General features: G+C 45.5%; 1 protein-coding gene across 4 annotated transcripts in view; it reads right to left on the reverse strand.

Moving 5' to 3' along the window:
- Nucleotides 1-14,600: 14,600 nt before the first annotated feature.
- GJC2 (gap junction protein gamma 2) overlaps nt 14,601-18,149 on the reverse strand; it is a 149,373-nt gene continuing 145,824 nt past the window's right edge. For all 4 annotated transcript variants that reach the window (XM_077490637.1, XM_077490638.1, XM_077490636.1 and 1 more), the window contains one exon: nt 14,601-17,007. In XM_077490637.1, the coding sequence (XP_077346763.1) occupies nt 15,752-16,987 (1,236 nt within the window). In that variant the 5' untranslated portion in view covers nt 16,988-17,007 and the 3' untranslated portion in view covers nt 14,601-15,751. The remainder of the gene's footprint in view (nt 17,008-18,149) is intronic.

Below are 18,149 nucleotides of genomic sequence, written 5' to 3' on the forward strand. Positions count from 1 at the left end.
GGCAACACCAACACCTTGTTCCGCCATTTCTGCAGAGCATATAGGGCAGGGCCCTACTTTCAAACATCCAACTTACAAACATCTCCTACTTGCAAACGGAAGGAGACAACAGGAAGTGAGATGAAAAAAGACGGACGGCAAAACAAATTATACAGGGGTGATAACCCTTCCCTATATTTTCCAAAAACCTTAAAAATAGATTTTTTTTGACTGGAGCTACATTTTAAAAATGTACCAGTTCAAAATTACAAACAGATTCTACTTAACACAACAAACCTACACAGTCCCTGTCTTGTTTGCACCGCCTGTATACTGCTGTTCTGAGTATATAGGGCCTGGGGGCCCCACGTCTTTCCTTTTTTTAATATGGGTACGGGGTTCCCCTTAATATCCGTACAAGACCCAAAGGGGCTGGTAATGGGCAGGGAGGGCTACCCATGCCATTTTTCTCAATGATTTTCATTCATATTGCCGGAACCAGATATTACATTAAAAACGCAAGCAGTTTTAAATGACTTTTTTTCCGTTAAATGTAATTTTGTGCAGGGACTGTTCTAAACATAGGAAACACGTGGCACTTCACAGGCATACTATAGACACCCCCCAGGCACGATATTTAAAGGAATATTTCACTTTTTTTTCACTTTAATCGTCATTAAAATCAGTGCTCCTGCCAAAACTGACATTTTTAAAAACATTTTAGGCATTGACCCATGTCCCCTGGGGCAGGAGCCAGGTCCCCAAACCCTTTTTAGGACAGTATCTTGCATATTAGCCATTAAAATTAGCACTTTTTATTTCAAACGTTTGAGTCCCATAGACTTCAATGGGGTTCTAAAGTACGAATTTGCAGTCTGTTCGAAAGTTCTGATGCGAACCGAACCGGAGGGTGTTCGGCTCATCCCTACTACTGAGCTACTGTCGGCATCGGGTCTCTTCCGGACCTCACCAATCTTTTGTTTTTAAAGGTAAATGAGAGATCTGAGATCTTAAAGAGGAAGTAAACCCTGATGGGTTTACTTCCTCTTTGATTCCCTGCAAAGGTAAAGCATAATGGACTAGTATGCATCGCATAGTAGTCCATTATGTGTCACTTACCTGACACAGGAGCCAGCGAAGTCACCGCTGTCCCCTGTAGTTCCGAGCGTCCATCTTCTTGGTGGGTCTCGCTGCTCCGGCACTGTGCTTTGCCGGAGCAGCTATGACCTCACTCCCGCGCATGCGCACGGGAGCCGACACTCGCGGCATATCGCCTCGATCTGCGGATTACCCAGTGCGCTTACCCAGTGGCTGTCTTCAGGTAAATATCTCCTAAACCGTATAGGTTTAGGAGATATTTCTTGGACCTACAGGTAAGCCTTAATCTAGGCTTACCTGTAGGTCAAAGTGGTTTGTAAGGGTTTACAACCACCTTAAAGACCCCAGATCTCTCCATAAAGAGGACCTGTCATGCCTTATTTCTATTACAGGAGATGTTTACATTCTTTGTAATAAGAATAAAAATGATTAAAAAAATGGACAGTGTAAAAAAAAAAGAAAAAAAGTAAAATAAAATAAAATAAAATGTAAAGCTCCCCCATCCCTTCGTGCTCACGCAGAGAAGCGAATGCATATGTAAGTTGCGCCGCATATGTAAACGGCGTTCAAACCACAGGTGAGATATCGCAGTGAACGTTGGAGTGAGAGCAATAACTCCAGCGCTAGACCTTCTCTGTAACTCTTTTAAATTTTTAAAAGTGTCGTCTATGGAGATTTTTGAGTATCGTAGTTTTACGCCATTCCATGAGCGTGCGCAATTTTAAAGTGTAACGTGTTTGGTATCTATTTCCTCAACGTAACATCATCATTTATATTTTACCAAAAAAATATAGTTATCTATGGTGTTTTTTCGTATTAACATTCACTAAAGTGTATTTTTTCCCCCAAAAATTGGGTTGGAAAGACCGCTGCGCAAATACCGGGCGACATAAAATATTGCAAATATCACCATTTTATTCTATGGGGTCTCTGCTAAAAATATATACAGTTGTGCTCATAAGTTTACATACCCTGTCAGAATTTATGATTTCTTGGCCATTTTTCAGAGAATATGAACGATTACACAAAAAAGTTTCTTTCACTCATGGTTAGTGTTTGGCTGAAGCCATTTATTATCAATCAACTGTGTTTACTCTTTTTAAAATATAATGGCAACAGAAACTACCCAAATGACCCTGATCAAAAGTTTACATACCCCAGTTCTTATTACCATGTATTGCCCCATTTAACATCAATGACAGCTTGAAGTCTTTTGTGGTATTTGTGGATGAGGCTCTTTATCTTCTCAGATGGTAAAGCTGCCCATTTTTCTAGGCAAAAAGCCTCCAGTTCCTGTAAATTCTCGGGGTGTGTTGCATGAACTCCACGTTTGAGATCCCCCCAGAGGGGCTCAATGATATTGAGGTCAGGAGACTGAGATGGCCACTCCAGAACCTTCACTTTATTCTGCTGTAGCCAATGACAGGTGGACTTGGCCTTGTGTTTTGGATCATTGTCATGTTGGGATGTCCAAGTACTTCCCATGCGCAGCTTCCTGGCTGATGAATGCAAATGTTCCTCCAGTATTTTTTGGTAACATTCTGCATTCATCTTGCCATCAATTTTGACCACATTTCCTGTGCCTTTGTAGCTCACACATCCCCAAAACATCAGCGAACCACCTCCGTGTTTCACAGTAGGGATGGTTGACCTTTCATCATAGGCATGGTTGACTCCTTTCCAAATGTAGTGTTTATGGTTGTGGCCAAAAAAGCTCAATTTTGGTCTCATCACTCCAAATTACTTTGTGCCAGAAGGTTTGAGGCTCGTCTCTGTGCTGTTTGGTGTATTATAAGTGGGATACTTTGTGGCATTTGCATAGTAATGGCTTTCTTCTGGCAACCCGACCATGCAGCCCATTTTTCTTCAAGTGCCTCCTTATTGGCTATCTTGAAACAGCCACACCACACGTTTTCAGAGAGTCCTGTATTTCACCTGAAGTTATATGTGGGCTTTTCTTTGCATCCCGAACAATTTTCCTGGCAGTTGTGGCTGAAATTTTAGTTGGTCTACCTGACCGTGGTTTGGTTTCAACAGAACCCCCTTATTTTCCACTTCTTGATTAGAATTTGAACACTGCTGATTGACATTGTCAATTCCTTGTATATCTTTTTATATCCCTTTCCTGTTTTATACAGCTCAACTACATTTTCCCGCAGATCCTTTGACAATTCTTTTGCTTTCCCCATGACTCAGAATCCAGAAACGTCAGTGCAGCACTGGATGAAAGATGCAAGGGTCTGTCAGGAGTCCGGAAGCTCATTGACCTTTTATACACACATACTAGTTCACAGGCAAACAGATCACAGGTGAGGATGGTTTTCTTTTAATAGCCATTCAAACCCCTTTGTGTCAACTTGTATGTATGTTATCAGGCCAAAATCACCGGGGTATGTAAACTTTTGATCAGGGTCATTTGGGTAGTTTCTGTTGTGATTATGATTTAAAAAGAGTAAACACAGTTGATTGATAATAAATAGCTTCAGCCAAACACTAACCATGAGTGAGAGAAAAGTCTTTGTGTTATCATTCATATTCTCTGAAAAATGGCCAAGAAATCATAAATTCTGCCAGGGTGTGTAAACTTATGAGCACAACTGTGTGTATATATATATATATAATGTTCGGGATGTTCTAAGTAATTTTGTAGCAAAAAATATTGATTTCAACTTTTAAACAAAAAAGTTCCATATAAGGCTGGAAAAGTATTACAGGGATTAAAATGCAAAAAAATAAGTGTATAAATCACAAAGAAGCCCCAAACTGAACCTGCATGGAGCGTCCCACTGAGCAGTACCAGGCACAGAGCGCACACGCAGCATGAAAAGGAACACTCTGCTAGGGAAGACACTGCCGAACGCGGATATTTTTTTTTCTTATTGACTGGAATTCCACTTTGTATAAATAAAAAAGGGAACGATGTAAGACGTGTGGATGAGTCAGAACGTATACCATCCTCCGCTCCTGTATACAGCACGCCAAAACAATCCCGCTGTGTTTATCTGAGGGAGATCCACATTACGGCGGTATTCAACCCAAAACCAGAAATGTGATATATTGCAGATTACCAATCATTAGATGTGGTGGCTGCATTCGTTTTCATTTTTCTTTTTCTTTTCTTCTTTATTTATCTGACAAGTTACACACCTCTTGTATTAAAGCTCCCCTCCACTGTGCATGAAGGAGCACACAGGAGGCACAGCCGGCAGCAGCATTGTCAGTCTGGGGGACAGCCGGGTGCTGTGATCTGGTCTATCAGGAACGCACGGAGCTCGGAGTACAGAGCGGGGCGGCTGTCACACTTATGATAAAGCAGATCCCACCAGTTACACAGGGAAAGCCGTGATCTCCCAGTGTAATCTGCAGGACTGGGGTATCAGCTCACACCTGCACAGTGTAGCACCCAAGGTATAATACACAAGTAAATGCGCAAAAACAGGGTCAAAGATTTTCCCAATGTCCACCAGTCTCTCACCAATTGAAACCAAAAATCCAATTAAATGAATGAGAGTCCATATTATGTAAAGATCTGTATGGTTATAAATATAAAAGCTACTGTCCAGTAGAACAAAGGAAAGCATTTAAAACCAGGAGCTCCATATCCAGGGCTGCCATCAGTGAAGGATAGAAACCATGTTCCAAAGTCTGAAAAAAAGCAAAGGAAGAGGCGCCTCTGGGTGTAGAGATAACATACACTTTAATTAAAAAAACGCATTTAATACAGGTATAGCGATACCCTCACTTAAGAGGGCCGCAAGTTTGGTTTGGGTCCTGAGCACAGCTCCGCCAACCCCCCGGCAATCTGCACTACGCACTTTGGCACAGTTAGTATCTAGCAATACACATTAAATCGCTTATACTCTAAATATGTGTGTGTGCGTGGGTGGATAACTCAAGCTCATAGACAATCCTTGAAAGTATATAACTGACTTTACTTCTTGTTTTTATGAAAGGAATAACATGAATCAAACATTTGGATTGCAACACATAAGCAGGTCCCTGCAGTAACCAGTCATAAAGATAAACAGAGTAATCAGCATAATAAAGTATTGCTATGCAACTCTAACGCTGCCCTTTTTCAGCTACTTCCCCACATGGGTAAACTAACACCCAACACTATCTACCTATGCAGTCAGGCCTGACTGATCTAGATGGAAGTCCAGTAAAACAATATTTGCTAGCAATCTTTCGGTGGTGCACTTGAAGAACAACTTTGTAATCCAAACGAATAATAAAGATAAAGCATCTGTCTTTAAACAGCTCTCACCACCCGGACAAGTCCAAGTCCGGTTTCTCTGCCTTTTCGTCTAGGAACAGGAATCCACCGACCTCCCAGTCTTCAATCCTTCTGGTGTACTGCAGCAAAGATGAGAAAATGTCTCTCAGGTGCAACTAAGCTGGCAGAGAGCTCTTTGGAAAAGAGCACAAGGCCCAGGTTTCAGGCCTTGTGCTTTCAGCAGTTCAGCACAGACCTCCTCTTGCTAGGAGAGAGGGGGGTGTCCAAAGAGAGCGAACTAGGCCTCTCCCCCTCCTTATATTTCCTCCCCCATAAGTCTCTGGGGCATAACTCAAAGCATCCTGGGAACCAGCGGGGTTCTGGGAACAGTAGTTTTATAGTCCTTAAAGAGACCCCGCTACACAGGCAACTCACATTTTGGATGTGGTCTATGAGCATTCAGTCACTTTAAAAGCTGAGCATGGATGTGGTCATCTAGTAGTCCGTCAAGCTGAGGCACTGTAGCCGCTAGTGGCCAGGAAGTGGCACAGACGCGGAGAGAGATGACATCATGAGGTGGGTGCGACCGGTTTCGTGAGCGTACAGGCTGAGGTTGTTTGACAGCCGCGCTCCTTCATCAAGCTTCATCAAGCTACAGTGCCTCAGCTTGACGGACTACTAGATGACCACATCCATGCTCAGCTTTTAAAGGGACTGAATGCTCATAGACCACATCCAAAATGTGAGTTGCCTGTATTAAATGCGTTTTTTTAATTAAAGTGTATGTTATCTCTACACCCAGAGGCGCCTCTTCCTTTGCTTTTTTTTAGCACCCAAGGTAGATGCCTCTTCTACCTCAGCCCTGTATGTCTTAAAGGGGTGCAAACTTCCAAAAAATTGTATTGCATCTAGCACCATGGATTCTGCACAGTACCACTTCTCTTGTCCTGTATGTCGGGTGTAATTCTCGGTATCTGTTCTTATTCTGTATGTATGGACTCTGCACAGTACTTCTTCTCTTGTCCTGTATACTGGGTGTAATTCTCAGTATCTGTTCTTATTCTGTATCTATGGACTCTGCACAGTACCACTTCTCTTGTCCTGTATACTGGGTGTAATTCTCGGTATCTATTCTTATTCTGTATCTATGGACTCTGCACAGTACCACTTCTCTTGTCCTGTATACTGGGTGTAATTCTCAGTATCTGTTCTTATTCTGTATGTATGGAGTCTGCATAGTACCACTTCACTTGTCCTGTATATGGGGTGTAATTCTCAGTATCTGTTCTTATTCTGTATCTATGGACTCTGCATAGTACCACTTCTCTTGTCCTGTATGTCGGGTGTAATTCTCAGTATCTGTTCTTATTCTGTATGTATGGACTCTGCATAGTACCACTTCTCTTGTCCTGTATGTCGGTGTAATTCTCAGTATTTGTTCTTATTCTGTATGTATGGACTCTGCATAGTACCACTTCTCTTGTCCTGTATGTCGGGTGTAATTCTCAGTATCTGTTCTTATTCTGTATCTATGGACTCTGCATAGTACCACTTCACTTGTCCTGTATGTCGGGTGTAATTCTCAGTATCTGTTCTTATTCTGTATCTATGGACTCTGCATAGTACCACTTCACTTGTCCTGTATGTCGGGTGTAATTCTCAGTATCTGTTCTTATTCTGTATCTATGGACTCTGCGCAGTACTACTTCTCTTGTCCTGTATGTCGGGTGTAATTCTCAGTATCTGTTCTTATTCTGTATATATGGACTCTGCACAGTACCACTTCACTTGTCCTGTATGTCGGGTGTAATTCTCAGTATCTGTTCTTATTCTGTATATATGGACTCTGCGCAGTACTACTTCTCTTGTCCTGTATGTCGGGTGTAATTCTCAGTATCTGTTCTTATTCTGTATATATGGACTCTGCACAGTACCACTTCTCTTGTCCTGTATGTCGGGTGTAATTCTCGGTATCTGTTCTTATTCTGTATGTATGGACTCTGCGCAGTACTACTTCTCTTGTCCTGTATGCCTGGTGTAATTCTTATAAAATAGTTCATATAGTCTACCTAACACTATCAAGGCTGATGGAAGTGTACCTATATGTGCCCCCTCATTGCTGACAATGCTTTCAGGACATTACACTTATATTTTAAGGATTTCCTAAAATCCAAACATTCTAGTCTGCAATTATGGACATCATCTTCACCTTGACTACCCACCCCTAAACATTTCTACATGTATTCTAGGTTTGGTGGAGCATCCAGCTCTGCCTTCCTCAACCTTTTAAACATAAGGAACTCTTGCATTAACTTTCTGGTCTCGGAGGGCGTGTCCAAGATGGTGCTGGGAGAGGACGCTCAGTAACAGAGCTCCCGGAGTCCGGCCGTTTATCCTCCTTGTTTGGCGGCATTGGAGTGGCCCTGAGTGGCTGAGTGCATCCCGACAGCAGCGGGGACTCCCGGGTCATGCCCGGCGGTCGCTCAAGGAGGTCTTCACAACCTACCACCAGACGAGACAGGGCCCCGGCCGCATCCTCGAGCCACATGGCGTCTCAGACGGAGGCCGCGGACTCTCCTCCCGCGGCCGCGGCGGACATAGCTGCGGCTCTGCAGACCATAGCCATGGGTCAGGCGGCACTGATGGATAAAATGGACCACCTGCAGACCAACGTAGACTTTATTCGCCGCGACCTGGACTCTTTTCGTGGCAGGGTTGCGGAGGTGGAGCAGCGGGTGTCCGCGACGGAGGATGCGGTGCGGGAACATGCCGGTGACATCCACACCCTGAAACTCAGAGTCAAGGCCCTGGAGTCCCGTGCAGAGGACGCCGAGAACCGGAATCGGCGCAACAATCTGCGCATCGTTGACCTTCCGGAGGGCTCTGAAGGTAATGATCCTGTCTCCTTTATAGAAAGGCTGCTTAAGGAACTGCTACCGAGGGCCCATTTCTCCCCCTTCTTCACAGTAGAAAGAGCCCACCGTATGCCGGCTACTAGAGGCCCACCGGGCGCTCCCCCTCGCACCTTTATTTTTAAACTCCTGCATTATAAAGACAGAGATGTGGTGCTACGGGAGGCTAGAGGGGTCCAGGAGCTTAAGTTTGAAAACGCACGGGATTGGTGTTGGGGTTATTGTTTTATTCCAACATGTTGATGTTTGTATGAGTCAGCTTGTTAACTGTCCTTACTGTCTTCTGTCTTCCATTGAAACTGTACTGGTGCGGCTACGAAATGGCGGTGTGGCGGGAGCTCGACCTGATCCTGTGGAGTGGTATGTAGTGCTTAATGTCTTCCTGTAAAATTATATCCTGGAACACCAGGGGGCTGAACTCTAAGATTAAGAGGTCACTGGTGTTCCAGTTTTTGCAGAAGCACTCTCCCCGCGTCTGTATTCTGCAAGAGACTCACCTAATAGGCAGCAGAGTTCTGAGCTTGCGCAGAAATTGGGTAGGGCACTCCTATCATTCGACCTATTCGAATCTAGCGAGGGGAGTGAGTATTCTTATCCGTAAATCTCTTTCTTTTCAACTCTTGGCCCTGGAGGTAGACCCAATGGGGAGGTTTGTCATTGTCCATGCTAGTATTATGTCGCTGGAGGTAGTGTTGGTGGGGTTATACCTGCCTCCACCGGTCTCGGTGTCATTGTTGTACCAGATTGTGACGAAACTCACGCAATATGGCACGGACAATATCCTGCTGATGGGGGACTTTAACATGGTCCCGGACCCCGCAATGGACAGAATGTCGCAGGCCTCGGGCGCCTCTTCGGCGCTGGGGGCGTGGGCCGAAGTGTTTAACCTCACTGACGTCTGGCGTTGGCGACACCCCCAGCTGAGGGCTTACACCTGTCACTCAGCAACATACAAGACTTTTTCCAGGATAGACCTGGTGTACTCGGGGGGTCCTGTCCTATCTAAGGTGCGGGATGTTTCCATCTTACCCAGGGGGGTCCCGGACCATGCCCCGGTCTCCCTGATGCTGGAATTGTCCTGTCCCCCCTCGGAGAGTCTTTGGCGCCTCTCCAGATTCTGGCTTGCTGACCCACGGATAACTGTACCGGGTAGGGCAGATATTGCTGATTTCTGGAGCACGCGAGGGAGGTACCCATTCCGGATACGTGGGATGCCTTCAAAGTGTGTATGCGCGGGCATTTGCAGGCGCGCATTGGTGGGGTACGTAGAGAAATCAGGAGGGGCCTTCAAGAAGCTGAGGACAGGGTTCACCTCTTGGAGTCTAGCTATGTTAGGGACCGAATGCCTCAGACTTACTCCTGTTTCAGGGAAGCTCTGAGAGATGTTGAACTTTTACGGGCCTCCGCTACAAAAATCCGCTTGCTCCACCAGAGAATTTTTGAGCAGGGTGAGCGCAATGGTAGGCTGCTGGCCTGGCTGTCTCAGGAGCATTCTTCTCCGGTAACGATCTCGCGCATTCAGGCGTCTAATGGGGAAATTCTAACCGATCCGTCTCTGATTAATGCTAGATTCGCCTCTTACTATCAAGAGCTTTATAGCTCTAGGGTTCGGTATACGGGGGAGAAACTGCGTCTCTACCTGGCACAAGTGGACCTGCCGTGTCTTACTGACACGGCAAGGGAAACTCTGGATAGTCCCCTGACACTGTCAGAAGTCCAAAGGGCTGTTAAATCGTTACAGGGGGGGAAGACGCCAGGCCCGGACGGGTTCCCTGTGGAGTTTTTTAAATATTACGCGGACGACGTTCTACCTGTCTTTAGAGAGGTCCTGTTGCGGGTGCGAGATGATGGGGTGCTCCCTGGGTGAACCTGCCGAAGTTTCTCTACCTCTTTAGAAACAGCCCGATCGAGATCCCGGTGGCTTATTTTAACAAGATAAGATCTATAATTACCTCCTTTGTGTGGCTGGGCAAGGTGCCGCGTTTTGAACTGTCCACCCTGCAGCTGGCAGTTGGGCAGGGCTGGCTCGCCCTTCCTGACTTCCAGCGCTACTACTGGGCAGCGGTGTTAGTTACTGCCCGGTGGTGGTTTTCGCAGCCGAGGGACAACCCATCGGTGACTCTGGAGGCTGCGATTCTGGGGTCTTACGCAGCTCTAAGCAACTTACCTTATCGAGGAGTCGGAGCGCAACCTAACATTACCTCCCTGATGCGTGTGACGGTTCGGGTGTGGAGCCGGGTGGGGATGGTCCATCGGATTCCTGGTGTAGTCTCCCCCCACATGCCCCTGTGGGGTAATCCGAATCTGTCTCATTTTCGGAGTATCCCAGACCCGCAGGTGTGGGCTAAGAGGGGGATAGTCACTTTAAAGCATGTAGTGATAGGGGGTAGGTTGGGTACGTTCCCCGAACTCGAGGCTAAATTTGATCTACCGAACTGGATGTTTTTCCGGTTTCTGCAGCTGAGGCATGCCTTTCAGCACCAGTTCCCGGACGGGGTGACTCTTGGGAAAGATCCGGTGGAGGCGTTGTTGACTGCTAAACTTCTACTGGCCCCCCTATCCACAATCTATTTTCACCTGACTGCCTCTAGGAAGCCTAGTCTGCCCCGGCTTTACACTAAATGGAAGAGGGACATTCCGTCCCTGAGGGAAGATGATTGGGAATCTTGTGTCTCTTCCTATGTATCAACCTTGATATCGGCTAGAGACCGTTTTATTCAGTTAAAGTTTTTACATCGGGCTTATTATACGCCGCAGAGATTGGCGGTTATATATAGAGATAGATCCCCCACGTGTGCTAGATGCGGTAGTGAGGAGGCCACATTTATGCATATGGTGTGGTCCTGCCCGGGGCTACAAACATATTGGGTTCAGATTTTGACTGATATTAATCAGGCTGTTGAGGGCTCTCTACAGTTGAAACCAGAACTTATGCTTTTGAATGTGGTGGATGACCAGACTGTGGGGAAGTATGGAAGACTATTTGTGGCTTTTGCCACTTATTACGCTAGAAGGGAAGTGTTATTGAAATGGAGGTCTGAGCTCCCGCCCACCGTCACCGCCTGGAGAAATACCTTGAATGCTGTTTTGCCGCTGTACAAAATTACATATATCAATAGAAATTGTCCGCACAAATTTGACAAGGTCTGGTCCTCTTGGATAGACTCGTGGGGCTCTCTGTCGTTGGCGGCAGGGAGCATGGGACGTGCGTTTGGTGACTGTTACCTGTTTCCCGGATGGCCCTTTCCCGATCCTCTCTCTCCCCCCCCCTTTTCCTTCTCTCCCCCTCTTTTTCATTGGATGGGCCCGCGGCTCAACCTTGCCCTCCCCTGCTTTCCTGGCCCCCCCCCCGCATTTCCTTTTTCCCACTACTGCCCCCCCTACGCCTCCGGGACCTGGCGCATCCTTTTTCTCCCCCCTTTCCCCCTACCAAACGCCGCTCACTTTGGTGTAGAAGATTGAATAATTCTATGCACAGTTCTGAGGTATATCCATTATCTAGTGATAAGTGTCCTGTTTGATGTATGTACATGGATATTTTATTGACGGAATGTATGCCTTGAGCTGACCTGTATGTTTTTCTTTGTTCAAATAAAGTTCACTTTTGTAAAAAAAACTTTCTGGTCTCAGGGAAACCCTAATTATCATTACTATATCTACAGCTCATGGTACATTAATACCCTTATACCAGTGTCCTCACTCCCCTCTTAAATCAGTGAACCCCTTTACCTCGATGTTCTGGAGTGTAGGAGGAAGGTAGGAACTTTGAGTCGGGCCCTCAAGGAGGAGGTGAAAGACTGAACGGTGGTGGGGGGGGGGGGGAGGGAACGCTGAGTTGGGTCTTCAGGGTGTAGGGGGAAAGACTGAGGGGCGGTAGATAGAAGCATTGAGGTGGTCCCTCAAAGAGGAGCGGAAAAGACTGTTAGGTGGTGGGGGGAGCACTGAGTTGGGCCTTCAGTTTGTAGGGGGAAGAACTAAGGGGTGGTAGGTAGGAGCATTGATTTGGGCCCTCAAGGGGAGGTGGAAAGACTGAAGGGTAGTAAGGGAGAGTGCTGATTTGTGCCCACAGGGGGAAGGGAATAAGGGCTGGTAGGAGGGAGGGTTAATGTGGACCCTTAGGTGGGGAGGGTAAGTCAGACATTAATGATGCAGAGCTGTCAATATTTATACCCCTTGACATTTTCCACATTTTGTCATGTTAGAGACATCGCCAAAATGACTTGCAGCTGTAATTGCAGTGAAAGGCGGTTCGACAAAGTATTGACATACAAATGTACCCCCCACACTTTTCACATATTTATTTTAAAAAAATGTGAAAACCATTTATCAATTTCCTTCCACTTCACAATTATGTGCCACTTTGTGTTGGTCTATCACATAAAATCCCAATAAAATACATTTACATTTTTGGTTGTAAGCCCTTGTACACACAGTCGGACATTCTGACAACCAAATCCGTTGGATTTTGTCCCACGGATTTTGTCCGAAACTGTTGCATACACACGGTCGGACAAAGTGGTCGGAAAATCTGATAGTTCAGAACGTGATGACGTAATTTCGTTACAACGGGACTACGTTCAGGCTAGTAGCCAATAGCTTTCGCCTAGGAATTTGATCTGAGCATGTGTGGCACTTTGTCCGATCGGAATTCTCTACACACAATCAGACAAAGTCCGATCGGATCATGTTGTCGGAAAATTTTATAGCCCAGCTGGAAAACTTGGTCCGTCAGATACTCCGACGGAAACAGTCCGATGCAGCCCACACACAGTCGGATTATCCGACAACACGGTCCTATCGGACATTGTCCATCGGAATATCCGACCGTGTGTACAAGGGCTAACATGAAAAAATGTGGAACATTTCAAGGGGTATGAATACTTTTTCAAGGTACTGTATACCGTATATACTCGAGTATAAGCCGAGATTTTCAGCCTCTTTTTTGAGGCTGAAAGTGCCCCCCTCGGCTTATACTCGAGTCACCGCCGTCTGTCTACCCGATCAGCGTGTCGAGCAGACAGACGGCGGCCATTCAACTATTCAAAAGCCGCGCCTCCCTGTCTGTGATAGGCGGAACACTCAATTTCCCAGCAGTCAGTGGTCCGCCTATCACGGACATCCGCTCATCCTCATACTACGGACAAGGATGAGAGGATGTCCGTGATAGGCGGAACACAGACTGCTGGGAAATTGAGTGTTCCGCCTATCACAGACGGAGGCGCGGCTTTTGAACAGTGGAATGGCCGCCGAGGCGCCGACGCCGTCTGTCAGACGAGAAGAGCGGCGATCCTGGCATGGCAGAAGCACACAGGCTCGGGACGCAGGCTCGGGACACAGGTAGGCTGGACACACAAGGCTGCACACACAGGGATGGACGGACACACAGGGATGGACGGACACAGAGGGATGGACGGACACACAGGGATGGACAGGCATGTCTCACCCTCGGCTTATACACGAGTCAATACATTTTCCCATTTTTTTTGTGGTAAATTAGGGGCCTCGGCTTATATTCGGATCGACCTATACTCGAGTATATACGGTATGCCTGGAGTTCAGCTTTAAAGTTAACATCTCAAAACTGATCCACCATAGAATATTTTTCCATAGGATATACTGGCCTTCTCAACAGGCATATGTGATCTACTGTTAAAACATAAAAAGGTTAAAATAAAGACCAGACTTTCTTCCTATTACACAGACAAAATATCTCTCTGAAAATTCACTTAACCTTTTTAGCGTGAATTAACGATCAATGTTTATGCTGTTGAACCAAAAATAAGGACCAACAGCCCATTTCCCTGGAGACACTGTTTAACCTTCTGTAAGCATAGCTTCCAACGGTCCCTGGTTTCAAGGGACTGTCCCTGATTTGGAGCAATGTCCCTCTGTCCTACTTCCCCACCTCATTTGTCCCTCATTTTGGTCTGATCTATATAGTTGTATATAAAATGCACTTTTTATCTTTGAAAAAGTGTTTCCCAGCGCTAAACCTTTCATCCAAATTATAAATTGCTGCATTTTGTAAATTTTAGAAGCCAATATAAAGGAATAGTAGTGGTAAAAAAATACCTTTTTTCCCGTTAATTTTACTTTAAGGGGGTGTGGCAGCGGGTGTGTCCTATGTCCTATGCCTACATACATTTGTCCCTCATTCCCATCTCAAAATGTTGAGAGGTGTATAAGAGGGAACTCTGTGGACTCTGATGTAAGGGGGAAATCTGTGGACTTTGATGTAAGGGGGAACTCTGTGAAGGATCAGTGGGAATGGTCCTGGGCTCGGGTCATGGGAGTCCTTCATGGTTTCTTGCGCCAGGGCCCCGACGGTTCTAGTTTGTCGTCACATTTGTAATGTATGTAAATGCTGGATACCAAAAATAAAGAATACAAACAAAAAAAACTGTAAGGGTTTTTATTGCTGGTGGTGTACCTATTCAGGAGATTCGCCCTCTCTACTTATTCTGGTGGCCATTGTCACCGGGAGTAAATTTGATCTGTAACAACAGTCTAATGCCCTGTATACACGGTCAGGCTTTCCGACGGAAAATGTGCACTCGGATTTTATTGTCAGAAAATCCGATCGTGTGTGGGCTCCATCTGACTTTTTCAGTCGGATCATGAGTAGACAATTCCGATGGACAAAGTGCCACACATGCTCAGAATAAATTACGAGATGAAAGCTATTGGCTACTGTCCTCTTTATAGTCCCGTGTACGTGTTCTACGTCACCTCGTTATGAACGATCGGATTTTCTGTCAACTTTGGGCGACCGTGTGTATGCAAGACAAGTTTGGGCCAAAATCCTTTGTAAAAAATCAGACGGATTTTTTAGTCGGAATGTCCGACCGTGTGTACGGGGCATAAGAGGAAATTTCCCCACTCTTTGAAGAGATTTCCACTTACTTCTTGTTGTATAGAAAGTTAAGGAAATTTTTATATATTATTTGACCAAAGACCTCTCTCTCCCTTTCACGTTTCCCATTCCAAATAACAATAGTTCACAAAAGCAACAAGTACTAAGACACGGTTTGAGCCACATTCTTTTTTTTTTATATAAAAACAATATCTTACAAATTAAAACGAAAAAAAAAAATACGTTTCAGTTACAGAACAAATTCTCATTTCCCAGTCTGTATCCCATTAGTTATTTTGTGCAAAGCAAATATTCCAGCTGACTTTTCAGTCTACAGAACCAGGGGTCCCGCCAAGGAGTTATTCAGGAATTAATTGTCCTATAGAGTAGAAATTAAGGGAGAGGCCCTCAAAGAGATTGTTTGTAGCCCTTCATGGTGGTAAATCCTGAAAGTATCGAGTATGACTCCGTTTCTCCAGATAGAAACATGTAAGTAGATATGAATGTATAAAGCCATATACTTGGTATTTGGTTAGAAAAAAAAAAAAGTAGAGAAAAAAAGTATAAAATTGATATTTAGTATATTATTTTAAATTGTGCTTCGGTCCTGAACTGAGGAACCATTACTGGCATGTTAACAAAAACTCGGAATTCCAGTGGATTTAAAAAAACAAATTCCTGTTAGATTTCAGATTAGATCCATACGGAAGTTTTTCCATCTTTGCTGCTGGTGCTGCCTTTGTCTGAGCTAGCCTTGGGCTTCGCTCCTTGCTTTTCATGTGCAGTGTTTACCCGATTTTGCTCCACCACCGTCCCACCAGAAGCAGGACTACTGGTCCTTGATGTCTGGCCGTTGACCTGAGAGTTATAGGTCTGGAATGCAATATCTAACTGTTCTTGGGCAACCCTCAAATGTTTATGTAAGGCGGTGAGGTCTGATGGAATGTTGTCATCGGGGCTTGTGCAATTCTGTTCTTGGGCAACGTTGGCCAAGTTTTGTTCATGAGCCATGACGCCATTGGGGACTTTGGTGGACTTGTTTGACTTCACCACCATATTGTATTCTGGAGGGCAAGTGATGTTTTCTGGGTATGAATAATTGTAGGGTGGCTGCCTGGCAGTATTGGTCCTCTTGTTGCGAAATACATCCCTCAGGGTCCCAATTCCAAGATGAAACATCTCACAGATATTGAGCAACAAGCACAGGCAGCTCACAACATACATAATCAGCAAAAATACTGTCTTCTCTGTTGGTCTAGACACAAAACAGTCTACCGTGTGTGGACATGGTTGTGTATTGCACTGGAAGTTAGGCAGTACTTGGAAGCCATATAAGTAATATTGACCTATCAAAAAGCCAACTTCGAATACGGCCCTTGACAAAAGCTGAAAGACATATATTTTCATCAGTCCCTCTTCTTTAATTCGTGATCGGCCATCATGTTTCTTGTTTTCTTTGTCTTTGCTTTCCACTTTTTCTGGTTCTATTGGAGGCTCATAGATCATGGGCTCCTCCTCATCATCCTCAGGATCTTCAACGTTTTCACCAGTCCGCCATCTCGAATAAGACTTTTTCTTGTTTTTTTGTATATGTTTCCGTCTGTCATTCTCGGCAGCCCGGGCGATCTTGTGGATGGCGTAGCCGAGGTACATCACTGCTGGAGTTGATATCATGATGATCTGGAAGACCCAGAACCGCACGTGTGACAGCGGCGCAAAGGAGTCATAACAGACGTTGTCGCAGCCCGGCTGCTTTGTGTTACACGTAAATTTACTTTGTTCATCGGAGTAAATCGACTCTCCGCCGACGGCGGTTAAGACTATTCGGAAGATGATTAAGACTGTGAGCCAGACCTTCCCCACGAAGGTGGAGTGATTGTGAATTTCTTCTAGAAGACGGGTTAAAAAACTCCAGCTCATGTTGGGCATAAGGGCTATTCATTTATAACCTAAAAAGAAAATGAAAAAAAACAAAAATTAATTAAATTGCATTAGACCCGGCTATTAGTCTTCATTCATCTATCCCAGAAAGTCCATTATGATAGTTTAAAGCTGAACTTCAGGCAAACTAAAGCCGGCCAACAGGCTGGTTGTACCCAAGTTGATTGAATAACTTGGGTACTTAGGTGCAATCAGCCTGTTTTTATATATATATATATATATATATATATATATATATATATATATAGGCCCTCAGGAAAGAGGAGGAAGGACTGAGGGGCAGTAGGTGGGATCGTTGACTTGGGTCCTAAGGGGGAGGAAGAAGGCCTGAGGAATGGGGGGTGGCACTGATCTGGGCCCTCGGGAGTAGGTTCTCAGGGTGTAGGGGGAAGGACTGAGGGGTATTAGGTAGGAGCATTTAGTTGGTCTCTCAAGGGAGAGGGGATAAGACTGTAGGGTGGTAGAGGCGAGCAATGAATTGGGCCCTCAGGGTGGAGGAGGATGGACTGAGGTGCGATAGGTAGGAGCATTGAGTCAGGCGGAGATGTGGGAAAGACTGAAGACTGATAGGGGGGAGCACTGTGTTGGGCCCTTAGGGTAGATGGGGAAGGACTGAGGGGTAGTAGATAGGAGCATTGAGTCAGGCCCTTAAGGGTAGGGGAAAGACCTCAGGGTGGTAGGTGGAACACTGAGTTGGGCCCTCAGGGTGGAAGGGAAAGTGGGGAAGGACTGAGGGGCGGTAGATAGGAGCATTGAGTTGAGCCCTCAGGGTGGATGGGGAAGTGGGGACATGGGGAAGGGCTAAGGGGCTGTAGGTAGGAGCAGTGAGCTGAGATGGAAAGACTGAAGGGTGGTAGGCGAGAGCTCTGATTTGGGCCCTCAGGTGGAAGGGTGGAAGGGGAAGAGACTAAGGTGCGGTAGGAGGGAAGGTTAATTTGGGCCCTTAGGTGGGGAGGGTTAAGTTAGGCATTAATGATACAGAGCTGCCTAAATCTGTGTCTTCCATATGCCTGGGGTTCAGCTTTAAATTTAACATCTCAAACAGATCCGCCATAGAATATGTTTCCATGTTATATACTGGCTTTCTCAACAGGCCTAAGTGGTCTACTGGTAAACATAAAAGAATAAAATAAAGACCAGACTTTGTTCT

This window comes from Lithobates pipiens, unplaced genomic scaffold (assembly GCF_037356315.1).
Source record: "Lithobates pipiens isolate NorthernLeopardFrog02 unplaced genomic scaffold, aLitPip1_a1.2 Scaffold_19, whole genome shotgun sequence".
In the NCBI taxonomy this organism is placed as follows: Eukaryota; Metazoa; Chordata; class Amphibia; order Anura; family Ranidae; genus Lithobates; species Lithobates pipiens.